Source organism: Aureococcus anophagefferens (genome assembly GCF_000186865.1).
Source record: "Aureococcus anophagefferens unplaced genomic scaffold AURANscaffold_6, whole genome shotgun sequence".
Taxonomy (NCBI): Eukaryota; class Pelagophyceae; order Pelagomonadales; family Pelagomonadaceae; genus Aureococcus; species Aureococcus anophagefferens.
The window spans coordinates 558,874-579,441 of record NW_008705566.1 but is presented as its reverse complement, the minus strand read 5'-3'; the positions used below and the strand labels follow the sequence as shown (position 1 = coordinate 579,441).

At 71.7% G+C, this 20,568-nt stretch overlaps 4 protein-coding genes across 4 annotated transcripts in view; 1 reads left to right on the top strand and 3 right to left on the bottom strand.

The window, feature by feature from the left end:
- Positions 1-1,430: 1,430 nt before the first annotated feature.
- Positions 1,431-2,858, bottom strand: AURANDRAFT_62985 (hypothetical protein; the record flags this gene model as incomplete). Its single annotated transcript, XM_009037230.1, has 1 exon — positions 1,431-2,858. One exon carries the CDS (start codon positions 2,856-2,858, stop codon positions 1,431-1,433), a length of 1,428 nt encoding a protein of 475 aa, XP_009035478.1.
- Positions 2,859-3,449: 591 nt separating this feature from the next.
- AURANDRAFT_62984 (hypothetical protein) lies at positions 3,450-5,226 on the top strand (the record flags this gene model as incomplete). The annotated part of the gene is made up of 2 exons (XM_009037662.1): positions 3,450-3,667; positions 3,795-5,226. The coding sequence occupies 2 exons, from the start codon at positions 3,450-3,452 to the stop codon at positions 5,224-5,226; spliced, it is 1,650 nt and encodes a 549-aa protein (XP_009035910.1).
- A 10,225-nt stretch (positions 5,227-15,451) lies between these two features.
- AURANDRAFT_8515 (hypothetical protein) lies at positions 15,452-15,817 on the bottom strand (the record flags this gene model as incomplete). The annotated part of the gene is made up of 1 exon (XM_009037158.1): positions 15,452-15,817. A coding segment is annotated over one exon (366 nt), but the record flags the coding sequence as incomplete, so codon positions are not given.
- Positions 15,818-20,324: 4,507 nt separating this feature from the next.
- The window catches only part of AURANDRAFT_71282 (hypothetical protein), a gene marked incomplete at both ends in the record, with an annotated part of 2,502 nt that continues 2,258 nt past the window's right edge, over positions 20,325-20,568 (bottom strand). Inside the window, one exon of the mRNA XM_009037229.1 lies at positions 20,325-20,540. Coding sequence (XP_009035477.1) covers positions 20,343-20,540 — 198 coding nt within the window. The remainder of the gene's footprint in view (positions 20,541-20,568) is intronic.

Below are 20,568 nucleotides of genomic sequence, written 5' to 3'. Positions count from 1 at the left end.
CGCCGGCGAAGTTTACGTTCGAGGGCCTGCCCGCCGGCCACGAATACGAGGACTCGATGGGCTCCTATGTGCTCGTCGAGGACATGGTCGTTAACGGCCGGCCCGTCTGGAAGCTCGAGGAGGCGCCGACCGCCGAGGAGGCAGACGACGACGACGACGACGACGAAGAAGTGTACCTCTACTTCGCGTCGTCGCGGGAATGGTTCATCTCGTTCAAGTCGAATGCGGAGGCCGGGGCCCCGAGCGGTTGGCTGCGGTCGCGCGGCTATGTGACGTCCGCCTGGGAAGTCTTCGACTTCGAGACGCGCGAGTGGTCCGCATCGGACGTCGGCGTCGTCCAGACGTCTATTTAAACATGTACCACGCGGGATAGAAATGGTGGGAGCGGACGCGGTTCGGGCCGTGGTCGCCGCGGCTGGCGGAGAACTCGGCGTCGCTCATGGAGTGCCTTCTTGAAGGCTTCAACTTGCGGCATCGATGAAGCCTCATCCCCGAGAGTGAGCGCTCTCCGCCACGCCCGTCGTCGAGCACGCTCGCGCAGCGCCCGTCGTCGAACGCGCAATGATGCGTCCGTTCGCATTGCTCGCCGTAGCCTCAGCGCTGCGCGTCGCGCCGCAGCCACGGACCGCGTCGACGCGCCTGCGCGCCGCGCCGACGGCCGCCGCGCCGCCCGCCGCAACGCCGACGCTGGCGGAGATGGAGCGATGGACGCGCGAGTACTACGCGGCGGCGCGCGATTCGCGCGTGCGCGGCGGCGAGTCGATGGACGCGTTCCTGGCGCGCTACGACTACTTCGACGAGGGCTACGTGCTCACGGGCCCCGACGTCGGCCCGCTCTGCAAGAACGACTACCTCGCGACGCAGCGCGGCTTCGCGCGGCGTCGAGCGACGGGAGTGCGTGATGTAAATTCTATGTGAAGAACTCCGACCCCGTCGCACTTGGTAGGCTTCACGCTCGACTTCGGCGCGGCCATCCCGGACCTGGACTACCTGCTCGACGGGTTCCACCTCGACCCGGACAACGACGCGCGCGTCTGGTTCACGCTGCGCTACGTCGGCACGAACGACGGCCAAGCGACGAGCATCGGCGACTACGAGCTGAAGCCCACGGGCAATCGGGTCCGCGGCGGGCCGGAGATGCACAGCCTGTGGTGGACGCCCGAGAAGCGGATCAAGTGGGAGACCGTGGGCTACGTGGGCTGCAAGTTCACGGGCACGAACGAGGGCTTCGGCGGCCTCGCGGGCCTGCTCATCCCGCTCGGCGTGCCGCGCTTCGTCTTCGCGCTGTCCGCACCCTTCGCCAAGTACCTCTTCCAGCTGTCGCAGTTCAACGAGGTCGACTACGAGAAGGGCGGCCGCGCCGTGTCGCCCGCGGCGGACCTGCCGGCCTGGTGGCACGCGCGCACGACCGCGGGCGTCAACGTCAATCGTTAGATGCCCGCGGCCCGTTCCAGTTCGCCGTAGTAGGCGAGGGCCGCCGCGAGGAGCGCGTCCGCGTCGAGGAGGGACGCGTCCGCGTTGAAGGAGATCGTCGCGTCCGGCCCGACGGTCGCGAGCGCGACGCCCAGGGGCACGCCCGGCGGCGGCGGCAGGAAGGGCACGACGGCCTCCACGGGCACGCCCCGGATCGAGAGGCCGTCGACGGGCGGGCCGCGGACGTTCGTGAGCGCCACGGTCGCGCAGCCCGCGGAGCCGCCCAGCGCGTAGGGCACGAGCCGCCGCGGCAGGACCGCGGCGGCGACGTAGGCCGCGCCGTAGGCGACGAGCGCGCCCGCGCCGCCGCGCAGCGCGCCGCCGACGTCCCGCGACACGCGCGCGACGTGCGCGGCGGCGCCGTCGCCGCCGGGCAGCGGCAACCTCGCGAGGACCGCGCCGATGTGGTTCCCGACGTCGACGCCGGGCAGCAGCGCGCCGCCGTAGAGGTGCACGGGCACGGCGCAGGTCACGTGCGCGGCGTCGCCGAGCACGTCCCGGAGGGCGCCTCCGACGATGGCCGCGAAGAGGTCGTTGACCGTCGCCTTGTCGCCTCCGAGCGCCTTCGCGACGCGCTTGAGCGTCGCCACGTCGCTGAACTTGCTCGCCCAGGCGACGGACCGGCCCGTCGCGGCGCGGCGCGGCGCGGCCCCGCGCAGGGGCGCGCGCGTCGTCGCCACGACGCGCAGCATGGCCAGCGCGCCGCGGACGACGCGCGCGACGAAGCCGAGCGCCTTGAGGAGCGCCCTCGCGAACCGCGCGAGCGCGGACCGCCGCCGCCGCTCGCCCCTGGGGCGCCGCCGCTTGGCGATCTCGGCGTCGACCGCGGCCGCGATGGCCTCGGCCTGGTCCGTGGCGCGCGCGAAGAGCGACGCGAGCGACACGCCGTCCGCCAAGCAGTGGTGCGCGCGGAGGAGCACGGACGTCCGCGCCGCGTGGTCGAAGACGAGCGCCTCCCACCAGGGCCCCGCGCCGTCGCGCCCGAGGAGCGGCGCCGTCAACGCCTCGGCGACGGCGCCGGGCAGCGCCGCTTCCCCGCGCGCGCCGCGCTCGACGACGAACGGCGCCGCGGCGGGTCCTAAATCGTCGACGAACTCGAGCGCTCGCTCGTCGACGCGGCTCCGGAAGCGCGCGCTCGCCGGCGCGACGCCGGCCGTCAGCGCGTCTTTGAGATCTGCCGCCGCGAGCGGGGCTTTAAACGTGAGCAGCACGGCGGGGATCGACGGCGCCGCGGGCGTCTCGGAGAGGAGGCTGAAGGCGCCGATGGGCGTCATTTTGCGGCGCACGGCGTCGCAGTGCGCCGCATCGGTTTCGTGCGCGGCGGTGACGACGGAGGCGCCGGCGGCGAAGCGCACGCAGGCGGCGCGGGCTGCGACGCTAAGCATCGTCTGCGACGCGATGCCACAAGAACTTGTTGCCACAGCCCTGAGCCGGGGGTCGCCGACTGCACAGGCCGGGCCGGCCGGGGCGCGATGATGCGGCGCGTGCCCATGCGGGGGGTTGATTATAATGGCCACCCGGGCGTTTCGTTTTACGGGAATCTCCCAGTCGCCGGCCCCCAGGGCGACCGCGGCGCGACGGTCCGCGTCGACGAAGACGACGGCGGTCTGCTCCATTCAGCGACGACCGTGGGCACGCTCGGCGCCGACGGGCAGGTCGCGGGGATGTACAAGGGACGCGTCCCGGGCGTGGCGGCCGAGGTCGAGCAGTGGTTCGCGAGCACCTTCGACCCCGAGCTCGTGCGGCGTCAAGCGGGGGCCGGGCCGCGAGCGCCGATCCTCGTGACTCCCATTCCCGAGGTCGACGAGCTCGTCCCTGGCGTCGACGCTTTAGCGTCGGGCCTCTGCGACGCGCTGGGCCGGACCGTCCGCGGCGTGACGGCGGCGCGCTTGTTGAAGCGCCTTCGGCTGCCGGCGCGAGCCGGTGCGCGCGTCGACGCCGCCGCGGCGTCGTCGACGCTGTACGCCGACGAGGGCATGCTCGCGCGCGTGTCGGCGACGACGGTCATCGTCGCCGTCGCCGTCGACACGCGCGCGGACCTCTCCGGGGCCGTGCGCGCGCTGGCGGCGGCGAGCGACGCGGCGCGGCGTCCCAAGCCTCTCAAGCTTGTCGCCTTCAGAGAGAAGCCGATCACTTATCCGGTAGCGACGCAATCGCAGCTCGAGCCGTCGATTCGCGCGATGCACTCGCCCGCGTCCGTGCACCGCGCGCTGGGGCGCGACGCGCGCGCGGCGCCCGCGACGCCATCGAATTCGCCCCAGAGAGCTTCATAATGCAACTTCACATCCGTTTCACCTTTACTCACCGCGTTAACGATGCAGGTTCGAGCGCGTCCTCCTCGACGCGCTGCGGCGCAAGGACCCGGGCGAGGCCAACGCGCCCGCCGGCTCCTCGTGTTGCATCATCTACATCTCGTCGCGCGGCGAGCTCCGGTACGCCGGTTCGCACCTCATCGAGAAGGAGCTCTGGGAGCGGCACAAGAACGAGTTCTTCGAGCTGCTGCGCGCGGGCGACGCGCGCAAGCTCGAGGCGCTGCTCCGCTTCCTCCTAAAGACCCGCGTCAACCAGCACGCGAGCACCTGCCGCGCGGGGACCGCGCCGGACGACATGGTCGACTACTTCAAGGAGTTCAAGACGTCGACGGAGTTCAAGACGAGCTTCCGGCCCGCGTTCGCGTTCTACAGCAAGGCGGGCTGGAGCCGCGCCGTCTTCCTCCACGGGGTCCAGTACCCGGCGGAGAGCCGCCTGATCGACGTCATCGGCCCCGACGGCGACTGGTTCTTCAACGTGAACTCCGCGCCGGTGGCCGGCGGCAACGTCTGGTCGTTCTACGTCCTCGACGTCGACGACGTGGTCCGCCTCTCGTGCCACACGCTCGCGGCGACGAAGAAGCGCGTCGAGTCGTGGAAGCGTTCAACGTTCAAGGAGACGATGGCGAAGAAGCCGCAGCACGAGAAGGACGCGCAGCAGAAGCAGCGGTTAAAGACGAAAGCGGAGAACCTCGCGCCGGAGCGCCTCGCGCGCGAGGAAGCCTACCAGGAGCCGGACGACCTCGTGCCCGTCGACCTCATGCCCGCCACGGTCGCAGTCAAGGAGCTGTACCTTCGCGGCGGCTGCGACCAGTTCGGCCAGAAATCCATCGCCCGCTCCATGGGCGGCGCGAAAGCGGTCAAAAAGCGCCTCGTCGAGAAGCGCGCGGAGATGGCCGCGAAGCGGGCCGCCGCCGCGGGCCTCGCGAACCCGGCCGCGCCCCGCGCGCCGGGCGCCGTCGTCGAGGAGGCGCCGCGCCGGTCGTCGTCGCGCGGCTCCGGCCGCGGCCCCGCGGTCGCCGCGGGGGCGCCGAAGCGCCGCGTCCGCGCCGCCGCGCCGCTGTCGCCGACGGACGCGCCGACGGCGCCGAAGCGGTCCGCCGCCATCCGCGCCTCGCCGCCGCGCGCTCTGCGGGCCGCGCTGGCGGCCTCCGCGGCCGCTCCCGCGGCGGCGGCGCCGGCGCGCCGGTCGACCCGCGCCTCCTCCGCCGCCGCCGCGCCGCCGGCCGCCGCTCCGGCGCCGCCGCCGCGCCGGTCGACCCGCGCCTCCGCCGGGGCGCCGGCGTCCTCCGCGCCGCTCGCGCCGTCGTCGCCGCGCGACCGCGCGCGCGTCACCATCGACGCCGCGCTCGCCTGCTCCGCCGCGGACGGCGCCGACCCCCGCGACGAACTCGCCGCCCTCGTCGCCGAGGCCTCCTCCCGTTTGATGGACCTCAGCCTCTAAGGGCTCTCGAAGCATGCACACATCGCTGCCGCCGCCCGTGTGGGTTGGGGTCGCGGTGTCCTCCGTCTCCATCGGCGCGGACGTCTCCGTCATGGCGGCCATCGTGTCGCCAAAGCGCCGCGGCCGCAGCATTGGCGACCTTTCCGTCAGCATCGGTGAATTGAATCGTCTTCTTGTGCCAAAACGAATCGCGCACGTGGCAGCCCTCGTCCGACTCCCGTGGTTCCTCCCGGGCCCCCTACGTTTAGAGACGCGTCAAGGCAGCCCTCGTCCAGCCGAACCATGCCGCTCGAGGACGGGACGAATGCGGAAAAAGAGGACCCCGAGCCCCCGTTGGGCTGGACGTCGAAGGACGACATCAAGGACTGCAAAGTTTATGGTCAGAGTTTGTCTCCCCCGTGCTTCAAAATCATGCTCTTCCTGAAGCACTACGGCATCCCCTTCGAGCTCGTGAGCGCCGACGCCGGCAAGGGCATCACGAAGGAGTCGAGCTACAAGAAGATCCCCGTGATGACGGCGTCGGGGCGCACGATCAACGACAGCAGCGTCATCGTGCACCAGCTCCTCGCGGCGTGCGGCGGCGACGCCTTCGACAAGGAGCGGCAGGAGGAGATCACCTTCGGCCTCCAGCCGGCCATCGAGGTCGACGTGCTCGCCTGCGCCGCGGACTTCAAGAAGATCGCGCTCAAGGCGGGCTTCCCGGTCTGGTGCGTGCCCGAGTTCGTGCTCGGGGGCCTCATGGGCGAGAAGATCAGCGAGAGCATCAAGGCGAAGAACCCGGACATGAAGCCGTCCCTCGACTACGGCAAGGCCTTCAAGGCGCAGTTCCCCGACACGACGTTCCACGGCGGCGACGACCCGGACCAGGTCGACATCAGCTACTACGGCACCGTCGCGCCGTTCCACGTCGGCGAGGGCTGCGTCGTCGAGGCGCACCTCGCGGACGCGGGGCTCGCGGCGTGGTACGAGGAGATGCTCGGCGTCATGCCCATCGTCGACTAGCGCGTAAGGTCACCGCCGCGCGGTCGTCGCGCCGCCGACGCACGCGCCGTCGAAGGGGTAGGGGATGACGTCGTACTCGGAGCACCCGCCGAGGTCGCCGAAGAAGCCGAGGTAGACGCGCGCGCCCGGCGGGACGTCGCAGATCGTGATGGTCTGCTCGAGCGTGTGGTCCGTGACGGGGCCGAGGGCGTCGTCGCCGACGTTGACGACGTTGCGGCTGTTGAACATGGGCGGCTTGCCGACGCGCGCGGAGACGCGGTAGAGGTCGCCGTTGTACTGGCGCACGACGAGTTTCACGTGGGCGTGCGCCGCCGCGACGTAGTAGTGGAAGACCCAGGCGCTCACGCAGACGCCGCCGGACTGGTGGTGCCCGGGCCGGAGCTCCGCGGCGATGACGTAGACGGCGATCTTGAAGCGCGCGTCGAGGCCGCCGCACTTGACGGCGGCCGAGAGGACCGCGTGGTCTTCGGCCTCGATGATCTGGCTCACGACGATGTAGTTGAAGGTGCAGGAGTGGATGTCGCGGACGGCCGCGGCCGAGGAGCAGTACGCGGCGCCGCGGTCCGCCGGCGCGGGCCCCGCGTAGACCCGCAGCTCCGTCGCGCGCTCGTCGACGCGGCCGTCGAGCACCTGCTGGACCTCGAAGATGATGTTGTCCGAGCCGCTGTAGCCCGACGTCGAGTGGTTGTACGTGAAATCGGTCGCGGCGAACGAGCCCGCGCGGCACGAGCCCGCGACGGGGCCGTTCGCGGCCAGCGCGACGGTCGGCGTCGCCGACGCCTCGACGGACTCGAGCTCCGCGCAGGCGCCGTAGAAGTAGTCGGCCATGATGTTGTAACTCGCGCACTCGCCGCCGCCGCGCAGGCCCACGTACTGCGTCACGTCCGCGTCGACGTCGCAGAGGTCCACGTTGACGCCGAGGTCCGGCGCCGCGATCGTGTGGTAGGGCCTACCAAGTGCGACGGGGTCGGATCTCTTCACATCTTCAGGCGAAATTCACGCGAAAAACACGCCCGTCGCTCGACGCTGAGTAGGGCGGCGTCAAATACACGACGGGGAAGCCGTGGCGCGCGACGGCGTTGAAGTCGCCCGAGAGGCGCCAGATCGTGAAGCGGACGTGCGTCGCGTTCGCGCCGGCCGCGGTCGCGAGCGCGCGGCGGCCGCCCGGCCCCGCCGGCGCCGCCTGGAGCGGCGCGAGCGCGTGGTAGACCCAGTTCTCCGGGCAGAGCTCGCCGTGGCTGATGGCGCCCGCGGCGATGCCCGCGGGGATGAGGAGCGCGACGACGGCGTAGCGCACGGCGAGCGCGTCGCACCGCACGCCGACGTAGTACGTGCCCTCGCGCAGGTCCGTCGCCGCGACGGAGACGGCCCAGGCGCCCTCGACGCCGCGGTCCGCGCGGAGCTCCGACGCGAAGTCCGCGGGGATCTCGCCGGCGTAGACGAAGACGCTCAGCGCGTCGGGCGTCTCGCCGTCGAGCGCCTCGTCGGCCCGCGTGACCTCGAGGAGCAGGTTGTCGTGCGCGCGCGCCGCGTCGACGTCCACGGAGTAGAACTGGTACTGGCGCGGCGCGCAGGCGTCGTCGAGGGGCACGTGGATGTCGAGCGCCGCCGCGCGCAGGCCCGCGTCGTAGGGGTCCTGGAGCTCGCAGGCGTCCGCGGACGCCGCGGACCAGCGCGCGACGACGTCGTAGGTCGCGCACGCGCCGCCCTCCGCGGACACGGCGACGTAGGCCGGTGACCCGACCGCGTGGTAGCAGAGCGTCACCGTCGCCGGCGCGACGCCCGCCGTCGACGCGTAGGGCGGGGTGACGCGGAGCGGCGGCTCGCCGGCCGCGGAGAAGACGACGGAGCCCTCGAAGGCCAGGACCTCGAAGGCCACGTTCACCTTGCCCGCGGCCGCGGCGTCGCCGGGCACGTCCACGTAGTGGTAGATGAAGTTCCCCGGGCAGACCTCGCCGCGGACGACGCGGTCCGGCGCGAGCGCCGCGGTCACGCGCTCGCCGAAGAGCCGGAACCGCGCGGGCTCGTGGCCGCAGCGCACGGACACGTAGAGCGCCGTCGCGTTGCGCATGGCCAGCAGGCTCACGAAGGACTTGAAGACGGCGTAGGTCGCGGACGCGGACCGCTCGGCGCGGTTCTGCGTGACGCGGTCCTCGGGGATCTCGTCGCGGAAGACGTGGACGCTCAGCGCCTCCGGGTTCGTGCCCCGCGACGTCGCCCCCGTCACGTCGAGCACCTCGAAGAGCAGGTTCGTCGCCAGGTCCGCGGGCTCGAGCGGCACGCGGAAGTCGCGCCAGCCGTACGGCTCGCACGACGCGTACGCGACGCGCTCGAGCGCGAGGTCCGCCGCGGCGTCGCGGTACGCGCCGCCGTCGAGGTCGCCGAGCTCGAGGTCGCAGGCGCCGGCGAAGGGCGCCGCGGACGCGTTGTACGCGGTGCACGCGCCCTCGCCGTAGAGCGCGACGTAGGCGAGGCCGCCGTCGAGCTCGTCGCGGCAGACGTCGAAGGTGCGGCAGCCGCCGCCGTCGAGGGACACGGCCGGCGCCGCCACGCGCAGGGGCGGGTGCCCGACCTTGGCCATGAGCTTGACGGCCGCGGCGCTGCCCGCGGGCAGACAGACCTCGAACCGGAGGCTCTCGTCCGCCGCCAGCGCCGCCGCGTCGTAGCTGTGGAAGAGGAGCTCGTCGCCGCAGATCGCGCCGTCCGTGGCCGCGCCGCCGGCGTCGAGGGCCTCGGGGATGCGCTCGACGAGGACGCCGAAGCCGTAGCCGTCGGAGTGCGGCGCGCATCGGACGCTCGCGTAGTAGCGGCCCGCGCCCACCTCCTGCGAGTTGATCGCGAAGGACAGCGCGCGGTCCTGCGTCGACTCGGACCGGAGCTCCGTCGCGCGCGACTCGTCGACGGCGCCGACGAAGACGGCGAGCTCGAGCGCGTCGGGCACGACGGCCGCCATGCCGTCCGGCGCGTCGAGCACGACCTCGAAGAAGAGGTTCGACGCGGCGCTCGAGGCGTCGACCTCGACGTAGAAGTCGACCCAGGCGTCGCGCGAGCAGGCGCCGGCCGTCCAGACGTGCGGCGTCAGCTCCACGGCGCCGTAGGCGCCGTTCTCGAGGGGCAGCGGCGCGTACCCCGCCGCCTCGGCCGCGGCGGCGGCCCATGCTGCGACCGCGGCGCCGAGCGCCGCCCGTCTCATCGCTCCGCGTCTAGCGACCTTTGGCCGTCCTTCTCATCGATGGCGCTGCCCGAAAGCGAGTGCTTCTTCTTCCATGGCCGTCCTTCTCATCGATGGCGCTGCCCGAAAGCGAGTGCTTCGTCTTCCATGGCCGTCCTTCTCATCGATGGCGCTGCCCGAAAGCGAGTGCTCCATGGCGCTGCCCCATGCCGCAAAGGAGTTTCACGACCATGTTGACGTGCACTTGCGTGAAAGCTGAACTTTTTTTTTCCGTCGCGCTCTGCGAGATGGTATACCAGCACAAGCCGCTGTGCCGCCGTCGAAGCGTCGCCCGGTGACTCGTCGGCGGCCATGGCGGCGCGCGTCAGCGCGCCGAACCTGGGCAAGCTGGAGAGCGTGCGGGGCCTGGACCGCCACGAGCTCGAGACGCGGCGCCGGGCCTGGTACGTGCGGCACCGCTTCGGCCTGTGGCTGCCGGAGGACAACTCGCCCCTGAACGGCAACGCCGAGGACTTCCTCGAGGAGGACGACGACGCGGGCGACGGCGCGTCGAGGCGCGTCCGCGTCGACGTGCTGCTCCAGCGGCTCCTGGTGAAGCGCGTGCGGCGCGTCGCGATGAGCCGCCTGCTCAAGTACCTCGCGTTCTTCGCGTGCTACAGCGTCGCCCTCGTGCTGCAGCGGAACCTCGAGAGCGCCTACGCCCTCGAGGCCGCGACGAAGGAGCGCCTGCTCTCGGCCGGGAGCCTCGGCAGCGACCGCGCGTTCCTCGACGTCGACTCCGTCGAGGACCTCTGGGACTGGCTCGAGGGCGGCTTCGTCGAGAGCGTCTTCCCGGACACGGCCTGGTACAACGGCGAGCCCATCGACGCGGACGACGACGAGGCGGCGGGCTACGTCTTCTGGTACAGCAAGCCCGTCTCGGGCTTCGAGCTCGTGCAGCACCGCGTCAAGACCGTCGACGGCTGCGACGTCATCCCGGGCTACTGCGACTTCTACCCGACGGTCTGGCCGCGCACGGGCGACCGCTTCTGGGCGCCCTGGGGCCGCGAGGCGTCGCCCCACGCCGCCGAGGAGCGCGCGGCGTTCGGCCCCGCGTACGACGACGAAAAATACGAGTGGCGCACGGACGAGTCGGGCGAGTTCGGCGGCGGCGCGCACATGGTGTCCTTCTCCAACGACCGCACGCTCGCGCGCCACCAGCTCAGAGAGCTCAAGCTCGACCGGTGGATCGACAAGCAGACGCGCGAGGTCGCGGCCGTGACGACGTTCTTCAACGGCAACTCGCGGCTCTTCGTGGTCGTGACGCTGCGCGTGCTCCTCGGCGAGACGGGCCGCGTGGCGACGTCCATGGAGATCCGGAGCTTGAGGTTGGAGAACTTCGTGAGCGCGGGCGACTTCGCGCGCGTCGTCTTCGAGGTCCTCGCGCTCGCCGGGGCGGGACAAGAGTGCGACATGCCCAACGTTGGAGGCTCCTAGCTCGACCATGTTCCACTCGTTTCGGCTGATGTTTGGACGAGCGATCATCTCTCGGAGCGCTCTCGAAGCGCAGACGCTTTTCCCGGAACGCGCGCGCGCGGAACACTCAAAGCGAACTTGAATCGCTCTGTTCCTGCCCAGGCGCTCGCGCTCGGCGTCGCGCACACGTGCGAGGAGGTCGCGGAGGCGCGCGACTACGGCGCGAAGATCTACCTGAGCTCCTGGTTCAACCTCTTCAACCTCGTGCGCCAGGGCCTCTTCTACGCCATCGCGCTCCTCTATTTGCGCCTGTCGCTGCACCCGCTGAAGCTCCGGACGCGGGAGCTGCCCGCGGACGACTTCATCAACTTCCCCGAGCTCGCGAAGATCGAGGACGAGTACGTTTTTTGTAGTGGGATTTTCATCCTTTTTAGCGTGCTCATCATGTTCAAGTATTTGTGCTCCTTCCCGAAGCTGGGCATCCTCGTGCACACGACGGTGCAGGCGGGCACGGACCTGCTGAACTTCTTCCTGCTGCTCCTGTTCCTGCTCGCGGGCTACATGCTCATGGGCCACGTCATCTTCGGCCACGTCATGGCCGAGTTCTCCAGCGTCGCCGCGGCGTCGAACACCGTCGCGCTCATGGCGATCATGGAGGGCCCCCTGTTCGCGCGCCTCGTCGACGCGAGCGGCTGGCTCCAGGCGACGTTCTTCTACTGGACGTTCGTCGCGCTGATTACGATTATTTTCCTCAACATGGTGCTGGCGATCATCTTCACGGCCTACGACTCGCTCCAGGAGGCCATCGACTCCGCGTCGACGATCCCGATCGGCGGCGACGTCGCGCGGTCCCTGATCCTGGGCCGCGAGCCGACGTTCGAGGAGATGGCCATGTCGCCGGGTGAGCTCGCCATGCAGGTGGGGGGCGTGCGGCAAATCCAGCGGCGCCTGCGGCGCGCGTCGCCCGTCTTCGCCGCGGGCGACGACCTCGCCGGCGCCGCCGCGGCCTACGTGCCGCGCCGCGAGCGGACGCTCCGGGTCTCGCGCGCCAGGGGCCTCGACCGCCACAACTTCAGCGAGCTCGACCTGCTGGCCATGCTCGACAAGTCCTTCGACTACCGCTTCACGGGCAAGCTGTCGCGGACGCTCGAGAACTACGTCGACGCCGCGAAGCGGCGCGTCGCGCACCTCCGGGGCCTGCCGCACGAGCCGGACGACGACCGGTCCGTGGACGTCTTCGAGTTCTGCTACGTGCTCCACCTCATCGACGACGAGGACGACGACGTCGACGTCGGCACGGCGTCCGCGGAGACGTTCCGCCTCGAGGAGGCCACGGAGGAGATGGCCATCGCGAAGCTCTGCTTCGACTTCTACGCGTACACGCCCGAGACGCCGCCCGCGGAGGTCGGCTTCCGCAAGCAGACGAGCAAGCGCCTCAAGCGCATCGAGGAGAAGCTCGACGCCCTCGCGGGGACGCCGCCGCCGACGCCGCGGTCGCGCCGCGCGTCCGCGCGCAAGGCCGAGGACGACCGGCTCCGCGATCGCGCGGAGACGAAGGACGGGGGGGGCGACGTCGCCCTCGGCCGCGCGGCGGAGACGAAGCACGGAGCCCCCGGGGACCTCGTCGTGACGCCCCTCTAATTCGACGACCTGACAGTCGCGGGCCCCCGGACGCCCCTCTAATTCGAACAACTCACTCGCCCGCCTCGTCGTCGGGCACGGGCCGGGGCGCGCGCGGCGGGAGCGCGCGCGTCGGCGGCGGCGGCGCCGCGAGGCCCGCGCGGGCCGCGATGGCCTCGATCCAGTCGCGCTTCAGCGCGATGTCCTCGGGCGGCACGGCGAGGAGCCAGTTCCGCTCGCGCGTGACGAGCTCGAAGCGGCAGTAGGCCGGCGGCCACGCGCGCGCGTCGACGCGCGGGAAGTCGACGGTGAGGTGGACGACGTCGCCGAGGTTGAGCCGGTCCTTGCGGTCGTCGTGGTCGAAGTCGCGGTAGAAGTAGAGCATCTTCTTCTCGACGCTGCAGTGGTAGCGCCGGAAGGAGCTCGCGCCGCCGATGCCCCGCTCGCTCGACTCCTTGAAGAGCCAGGACGAGACGACGACGTGCGAGCTCCGGCACGTCGCGAGGTGCGCGAGCTCGTCGACGAGCGACCGGCACGTCGCGAACGCCCAGTCCGCGGCCTCGCCGGCGAGGTCCTCCGCGATCGCGGCACATGGCCGCGGACCGCCCGGCGTCGGCCTCCTGCCACTCGAGGAGCCCGAGCAGCGCGGTCCGCGCGTCGTCGAACGACGGCTCGACCTCGAGGCACCTCTGGTACGCGGCGATGGCCGCGGTCCACCGCGCGCGGCCGGTCCGCCGGTCCGGGTCCGTCAGGTCCGCCATGGCGACGTTGCCCTGGCGGTGGAGCTTCGCGGCCTCGTTGAAGAGGTCCGTCGCCGCGTTCCGGCGCATGGTCACGGTCTCGCGGCAGTAGGCCCGGTGCTCCTTGTGGTGGGCAACCTACGTTCGTGGATTCGGGCGGCGGCGCGTAGGCGAGGCGCACCTGGCATTCGCGCGAGCAGTAGAGCTTCTCCTTGCAGGAGCCGCACCGCTTCAGCGTCTTGCAGGCCTCGCCGCAGGCCACGCAGATCTGGAGCGGCATCGCGCCGGCGGCGGTGGCCACAAGGCGACTCCAGTCGACGGGGCTGCCTCTCCGTAAATCACGAGGATCGTGCCCTGCAAGGTTGGCTCGATCGAGGCGACTTAGCCCGCGCGGTCCGGCCGCAGGGCCTTGGGCCGGCGGTGCGACACGGTCAGCACGGGCGGCGGTTTCGGCGCCCGGAGGCGCGCCCCGGCGGCGACGAGGACGAGGGCCGCCGCGAAGCCCGCGGCCGCGTAGCCGACGTGCGCGAGCTCCGGGCCGCGCGGCGCGGGCGCGGGCGCGGGCCCGGGCTCGTCGCCGCCGTCCTCCGTCGCCACGCGGGGCTAGACCCACTCGTCGGCGGGCAGGCGGTTCCAGAGGCCCGCCTCGACGGCGAGGTCCTTGTGCGTCGGCACCTCGCCGAGGAGCTTCTTCGCGTGGTACTCGTCGCGGCTCCCGTGGTCCGCGCACCAGCCGGGCTTGTAGGAGATGAACTTGGCGTCCGGGTCGAAGTGGCAGTCGCGCTTCATGGGGAAGTTGTCGCAGTCCTCCTGCTCGCCCGGTGGCACCGCGTGCGGCAGGCCCCAGCACGTCGACACGTCGGCCTCGAGCTTCTGCAGGGCCTGGTACATGGACGCGGCGAGCGTCGCGTTCTTCTTGACGATGCTGTGCTCCTCGCCGGGGTCGCGGAGCAGGTCGAAGAGGAAGAGGCGGATCTTGTGCCTGTGCTTCTCGCGCTTCGCCTCCTTCTTCGCGTCCTTCTTCTCCTTCTTCTTCTCCTTCTTCGAGCTCCCGAGGGCGCGGCGGCCGTCGGCCTCGGAGACGATGTTCTTCTTGACGCGCTCGACCATGACCACGAGCTTGTGGCGCCCGCGGCGGAGCGCGCCCTTGAAGTCGCGGACCGGCCGCCGCGACACGTCGAGGTTGTGGAGCAGCTCGCGGTCCTCGAGCGCGGACTCGGGCCGGTCGCCGCTGAGCACGGGCCACAGGTCCAGGCCGTCGAGCGCGTTCCGCGGCGCGAAGGTCCCCGCGGGGTCCGCGCGGCCCACGAGCGTCGGGAGCCAGTCGACGTTCGCGGCGACGGCCCTGCGGAGCACGGCGCCCCGGCGCAGGCCGCCGCCGACGACGAAGGCGGGCACGCGGATGCCGCCCTCCCAGTAGTCGTGCTTCGCGCCCCGGAGGGGCCGGTTGCCGCCGCGGTCGCGGTCCGCGCGGTCGCTCGCGGCGCCGTTGTCCGACGTGAAGACGAGGATGTTGTCCTCGTGGGCCGCGAAGTGGGCCCGGCTCACGTTGCCGACGATGGCGTCGACGAAGCGGAACATGCCCCCGAGCACGCGCCAGGGCGAGTAGTAGCGGCCGTCGACGTCCGCGGGCGCGTCGCCGAGGTACGCGCGCGGCACCTGGTAGAGCGGCGCGTTCTTCGTGTCCGCCCCCGCGCGGCCGTCGATGCGCACGTTCTCGACGCCGTCGCTGTGGCCCTTGGACTCGTGGATGAGGTGCGGCGCGAAGTAGGTGAAGAGCGGCCGGTCGCTCCGCCGCCGCGCGAGCCGGTCCGCGAAGTCGCGGCCGATGAGCAGGTCCGCGTGGACGCCGTCGACGCCCGGCCCCGTGGAGTCGTCGCCGTCGCGGTGCCAGTCGTGGACGATGCGGTTGCTGAAGGACGTCGTGTGGTCGAACGCGTGCACCGTCGCGCAGTAGAAGCCGAGGTGGTAGTCGTAGCCTGTGTGGAAACCAAATCTTCAACCCGACTTCAATGTGCGCGTACGCGACAGTTTCGACGCAAGCTCTTCGGCTGTGCTTCGAGAACTCGACGAGAGCAATCGATCCGTCCAAAAATCAGCCGAATCGACTTCGATTTGACCGAGCTAGAGAATTCTCAAGTTTGGTCAGGACCACCCAAACCAGTGGTTGGTTTCCACACAGGTCGTAGCCGCGGCCGAGGGGCACGTGCGACGGCGCGTCGTTGCCCAGGTGCCACTTGCCGAAGGCCCAGGTCTCGTAGCCGACGCGCCGGAAGGCGTCGCCCATGAACTCCTCGGTCTCGGGCACGTGCGTGCCCTGGCCCATGCTGTAGCACGAGTGCTGCGCGCCGAAGCGCATCGGGTAGCGGCCCGTCTGGATCGCGCTCCGCGACGGCGCGCAGATCGAGTTCGTGTAGTACCACTCGAGGCGCACGCCGGCCCGGGCGAGCTTCCCGACCTCGGGCATGTCCGACGCGGGGTACTGGTCCGCCGCGCGCTTCTTGTCGTCGAGGCGGTGGTACGGCACGTCGTTCCAGCCGACGTCGTCGACGAGCACGAAGAGGATGTCGGGCCGCCGCGGTTCGTCCGCCAGGCGCCGGCGGGGCGGCTCCGGGGGGGGCGCGGCGCCGGCGGGGGGCGCGGCGCCGGCGTCTTCCCGGGGGGGCGCGGCGCCGGCGTCCTCCGGCCCGTCGGGGCCCGCCGCGCAGTCGTCGTCGTCGTCCGCGGCGGCGCCGTCGCTATCGGCCGCGTCGGCGCAGCAGACGGGTTGGGGCGGGTCGTCGGCGGCGGCGACGAGGCCCTTGCAGCGCGCCTCCGTGGCGTCGCGGTCGCGGTCGACGAGCTGGCGGAGCATGCCGTCGCGCCAGGACCGCTCGCACGCCGGCGGGTCCGGCGCGTAGCAGCCCGCGCAGGCCGTGGCGCTCCAGGCCCGGAGTGGGTTCAACCCGAGGCCGTCGGCGACGCCGCCCTTGAGCTCGGCGGCGGCGCAGAGCCGCGCGCCCGATGCCGCGCACGCGGACTCGGCCGCGCGCCACGCGCGGAGCGCGTCCGGCTTGGCGACGGCCGCGCGCCCCGCGCAGACGCGCGCCGCCGGCCCGCAGGCGCCCAGCGCCGGCGCCAGCGTCCGCACGTCCCAGCCCAGGGCCTCGCAGGTGCGCCGCGACGGCCGCGGCGCGGGCAAACCGTACGCGGCCCGGAGGACCTTTTCGGGGTAGTAGGACACCGTCGACGTGCAGCCGACGCGGCCCGGCCCGAGCGTGACGAGGCGCAGCACGTGGTTGTCGCAGTCGCTGACGACGATCTTGGACCCGGACGGCGACAGCGCCATGGAGTGGGGCCGCGCGAAGCGGACCTGGGCGGGAAAAGCGTGCGACATTCCCGACTTTGGCGGCGCCTCTCGCGGTCGTTTTCCACTCGTCTCGGCTCACTTTTGGACGAGCGATCATCTCTCGCAGCGCCCTCGACGCGTGGATGCGTTCTCTGGAACGATCGCGCGCGGAGCACTCACGTTGAAGCGAGCTCGAAGCGCGCTCGTCCCGCCCCGAAGCGGACCGCGGCGCCGCAGCCGTCGCGGAAGCCGCCCTCGTTGAGCGCCTGGAGCCGCCGCTTCGGCGGCTTGTAGGACGGCAGGGCCCGCAACGCGGCCTCGACGGCCTCGGCGGACGCGTTCGCGCGCCGGAGCCGCGCGACCTCGTCCGCGCCCGCGCGCTCGAGATCGCGGAGCCGCGCCGCGGACGCGGCGACCGCGCGCGCCAAGTCGCCCCGCGCGGTGCCGTTGTGCTGCTTGAGCGCGGCCTTCTTCGCCCGCGCCTTGGTCTTGAGCTCGGCCTGGGGCATGCCCGCGATGATGCGCGGCGGCGCGAGGCCGCCGTCGGCGCGGCGGAAGTCGACGGGGAAGTGCGCGATGCGGCCGCCCTGGATGCCTGGGCGGGAAACAACACTAGGCAACACGACTTCAATGCGAGCGTCATCGCACGGGTTCGACATGCGTGTTCCACTGGTTCGAAAGAACGCGACGAGAGAACACGACGCGTCCAAACATCAGCCGAAACGACGTCGATCGGACCGAGCTCGAGAGGTTCGAAGTGTTGCTGGACCGGTCCACGCCGCCGGTTGTCTCCGGCACGGCTGGATGCCCTTCATGGACGACTGGAGCGCGAGGAAGCCGCGGCCGCCGTCCCAGACGAGGACCTGGCGGTGGAACTTGTCGATGTGGGACCCGTTCTTCCGCGTCCAGGCCCGCAGCGGCGCGCCCGTGGCCTCGTCGTAGGCCCGGAGGCCCGCGTTGCCCGTGACGTAGACCGCGTCGACGGGTTCGCCGCCGCGGCGCGCGTAGAAGGGCCCGAAGGCGAAGGCGAAGGGGCCGAAGTCGTCGTAGGTCGCGAAGCGCGACGCCGGCGCGGGCGTCGCGCCGTCCCAGCCCGCGACGTCGACGGCGGCGACGGCGTCGCCGTCCATGAGCGCGACGTAGAGCCGCCCGCCGCGCGGCGACAGGGCGATCATCTTCGGCCGCGCGATGTCCACGCCGTCGACGAAGACCTTGTCCGTGCCCGGCGCCGCGACCGCGGGCAGGCTCGCGAAGCGCCGCGCGAGGCCGCCGCCGCGGCCCCGCGCGAGCGCGGCGAGCGGCGCGCTGTAGAGGCCGTGCTTCTTCTGCCCGGACGCGAAGAGCCGCTCCCCGGACGCCGCCACGCCCGTCACGTGCGCCGCCTCGAGCAGGTGGTAGGCGTCGATCCGCGCCGACGTCACGTTGACGACGACGATCGCGTCGAGCCACGAGTCGGCGACGGCGACGAGGTCCTCGGACAGGAACGCCACGCCGATGGGGCCCTTGCCGTTCCCGTCGGCCGTCGCCGCGACGAGCGCCAGCGCCAGCCACCGCATGGCCCTCGTCGGACGGCGGGCGCCCTCAGTGCGCAGCCCGTCCACGGCACATCGTGTAGGTGCAATGACAGGTACAAGCTTCCGTCATATTGAACGTCAACAAGACGGCTCCCGGGGTGTCCGCAACTACGGACTGCGGTCGTCGCAGGCACAACCAGGCCACAATCGGCGAGATTCCCGGTGTCGGTTTACGCGTGGGTTGACGCCCCGCCGAGGCGCGTGGACGCTCCCTAAGCACCCGGTCGTCGCAGGCCCAGCCAGGCCATAATCGGCGAGATTCCCGATGTCGCTTTACGCGTGGGTTAACGCCCCGCCGAGGCGCGTGGACGCTCCCTAAACCCCCCAGAGGCGTGCGGAAGGCGCGTGGGACGGGTGGTATGAGCTTCGTGCTCGGGGTCGGACGTCGTCGCCGGTCGCGGCCGCGCGGTAGCCCACGGCCGCGCCGACGGCTTCCACGTGCGCTAGGGGCGTCCCTCGCACCCGTGGCTTTTCGTCGGTACCCGCACCCGTACCCGAGCCAAGGGTTCTGGGAATTTGGCGGCCCCTCACCCTTACCCTCCCGAGGGTTTCGCGGGTTCTCGGGTCGGCCCCTCGCCCTTGTGTGGCCCTGATGGACGTGATCTGGTTCAGCGCGAGCTGCACCGCGACCCTCACGCCGCGCTCGGGCGCCTCGCCGGTGACGGGCGGCTGCTCGAACTTCTCGTAGCCGTCGAGGAGCGCGGCCCGCAGGGCCGTCACGTTCGCGGCCTTGTACCGCTGGTCGGCGCTCACGCCGCCGTGCGCGTCGATGCCCACGACCGCGGCCGCGGCGGCCGCCGAGGCGAGGCCGAGGACGGCGAGCGGCGCGGCGCTAGGCATCTCGAGGCGTGGAAGGTCGCTCACGCCGGGGGGCTCGAGGCGTGGAAGGTCGCTGACGAAGTGTCGGTTATCCGACGCCCGTCGGGGTTTCGCCGAGCGAACGTCGGCGGGGGGGGGCTCAGACGAGGCCTGGACGGGCGCGAGCGACCCCTGGGAGTTTCGACCCGCGTGAACCCGGCGCGCGAGGCCTCAACAGAGTGATCCGTCGAGGTCGAAGGACGCCTGTTGCTCGGCAAATCTGAGCGAGTCCTCAAACGCCCCCAAATAATTAATTTAATTGCATCAAACTTGAACTCCGTCGAGCAGCCCCTGCGGCGCGACGATGGGCGCAGCCCGGCCACTGCTAGAAGCCAGCCTTGTGAAACCCATGGTGCGACGGCTCGCGAGAAGCTGATCACGTCGCCGAGCAGCGCCCGCGCCGCCACGAAGACGTCGCCACGCTGCTCGCGCGCCGCCGCGCCGCGGATATGAAGCACAGCCTCCTCGTCGGGCTCGCGCTGCGAGCGACGGCGCGGGTGCACTTCTTGCACGTGCCCAAGAGCGGCGGCACGTTCCTGCACCACGTCATCCGCCAGGCCGTCGACGCGCAGGAGGGCTGCGACATCCACGCGAACACGCACGTGAAACTCGCGCGCGACGTCAAAAGGGTGATTCAACGTCGCTTCAACGTGAGTGTTCCGCGCGCGCGCGTTTCGGAAACAGCACCCACGCTTCGAGAGCGCTCCGAGAGATGATCGCTCGTCCAAAAATCAGCCGAAACGAGCGGGAAACGACCGAGATAGGTCAAGCTCGCGCGTCCGCGAGCCCTGCGCGCACTTTCTGTCGGCGCACGAGCACATGAAGCGGCGGCCGGGCCTCCTCGAGCGGCCCCTGCTCGAGGCCGCCGGCGACGCCGCGGGCTTCGCGGCGTTCCTCCTCGCGAACGGCACGAACCGGCGGCCGCCGACGTGCGCGGGCCACGACGCGGGCACGCGGCGGTCGCGCCTCTCGCCGCCCCGCACCTTCGTCGACGGCTGCGTCAACTTCCCCTGGCTCCGGCCCCAGGCCCAGTACTTCTCGCCGCGCGTCGCCGTCGTCTGCGCGCCGCGCGGCGTCCTCCGAAGGACCCGCCTCCGCGACGGTCGCGCGCGTCGCAGGCTACCCGGAGGGCGACCGGCGCGCGTTCCTCGCGCGGATCCGGGCCGCGGTCGCGGCCCTCGGGAGCCCCTGCGTCCTCGCGGACGAGATCACGGACCGCAAGGGCGGCGGCCGCGCGGAGATGAACGCGGGCCACTACGACCGCGCGCTCGACCCCGTCCTCTGCGCGCGCGTCGCGGCCCTCTACCCCGCGGACGTCGCGCTCTGGCGCGCGACCTGCGGGAACGCGTCCGTCCCCTAAGGTGGTGTTAGTCGAGCTTCGCGACGCCCGCGTCCCGGCAGGCGAACCACGTGCCGAAGACGCCGAGGTAGAGGTCGCCGCGGTCCTCGAGGCCGCCGGCCGCGCGCGCGCAGACGACCGCGGCGCCGAAGTCGCGCGCGCGGAGCGGCGGGCCCGGGCCGGCGCGGTCCGGGTCGAGGCGCCGCCGCAGGCCGTCGACGTCGGGCTTCGAGAGCCAGGCGAGCGCGAGGAGC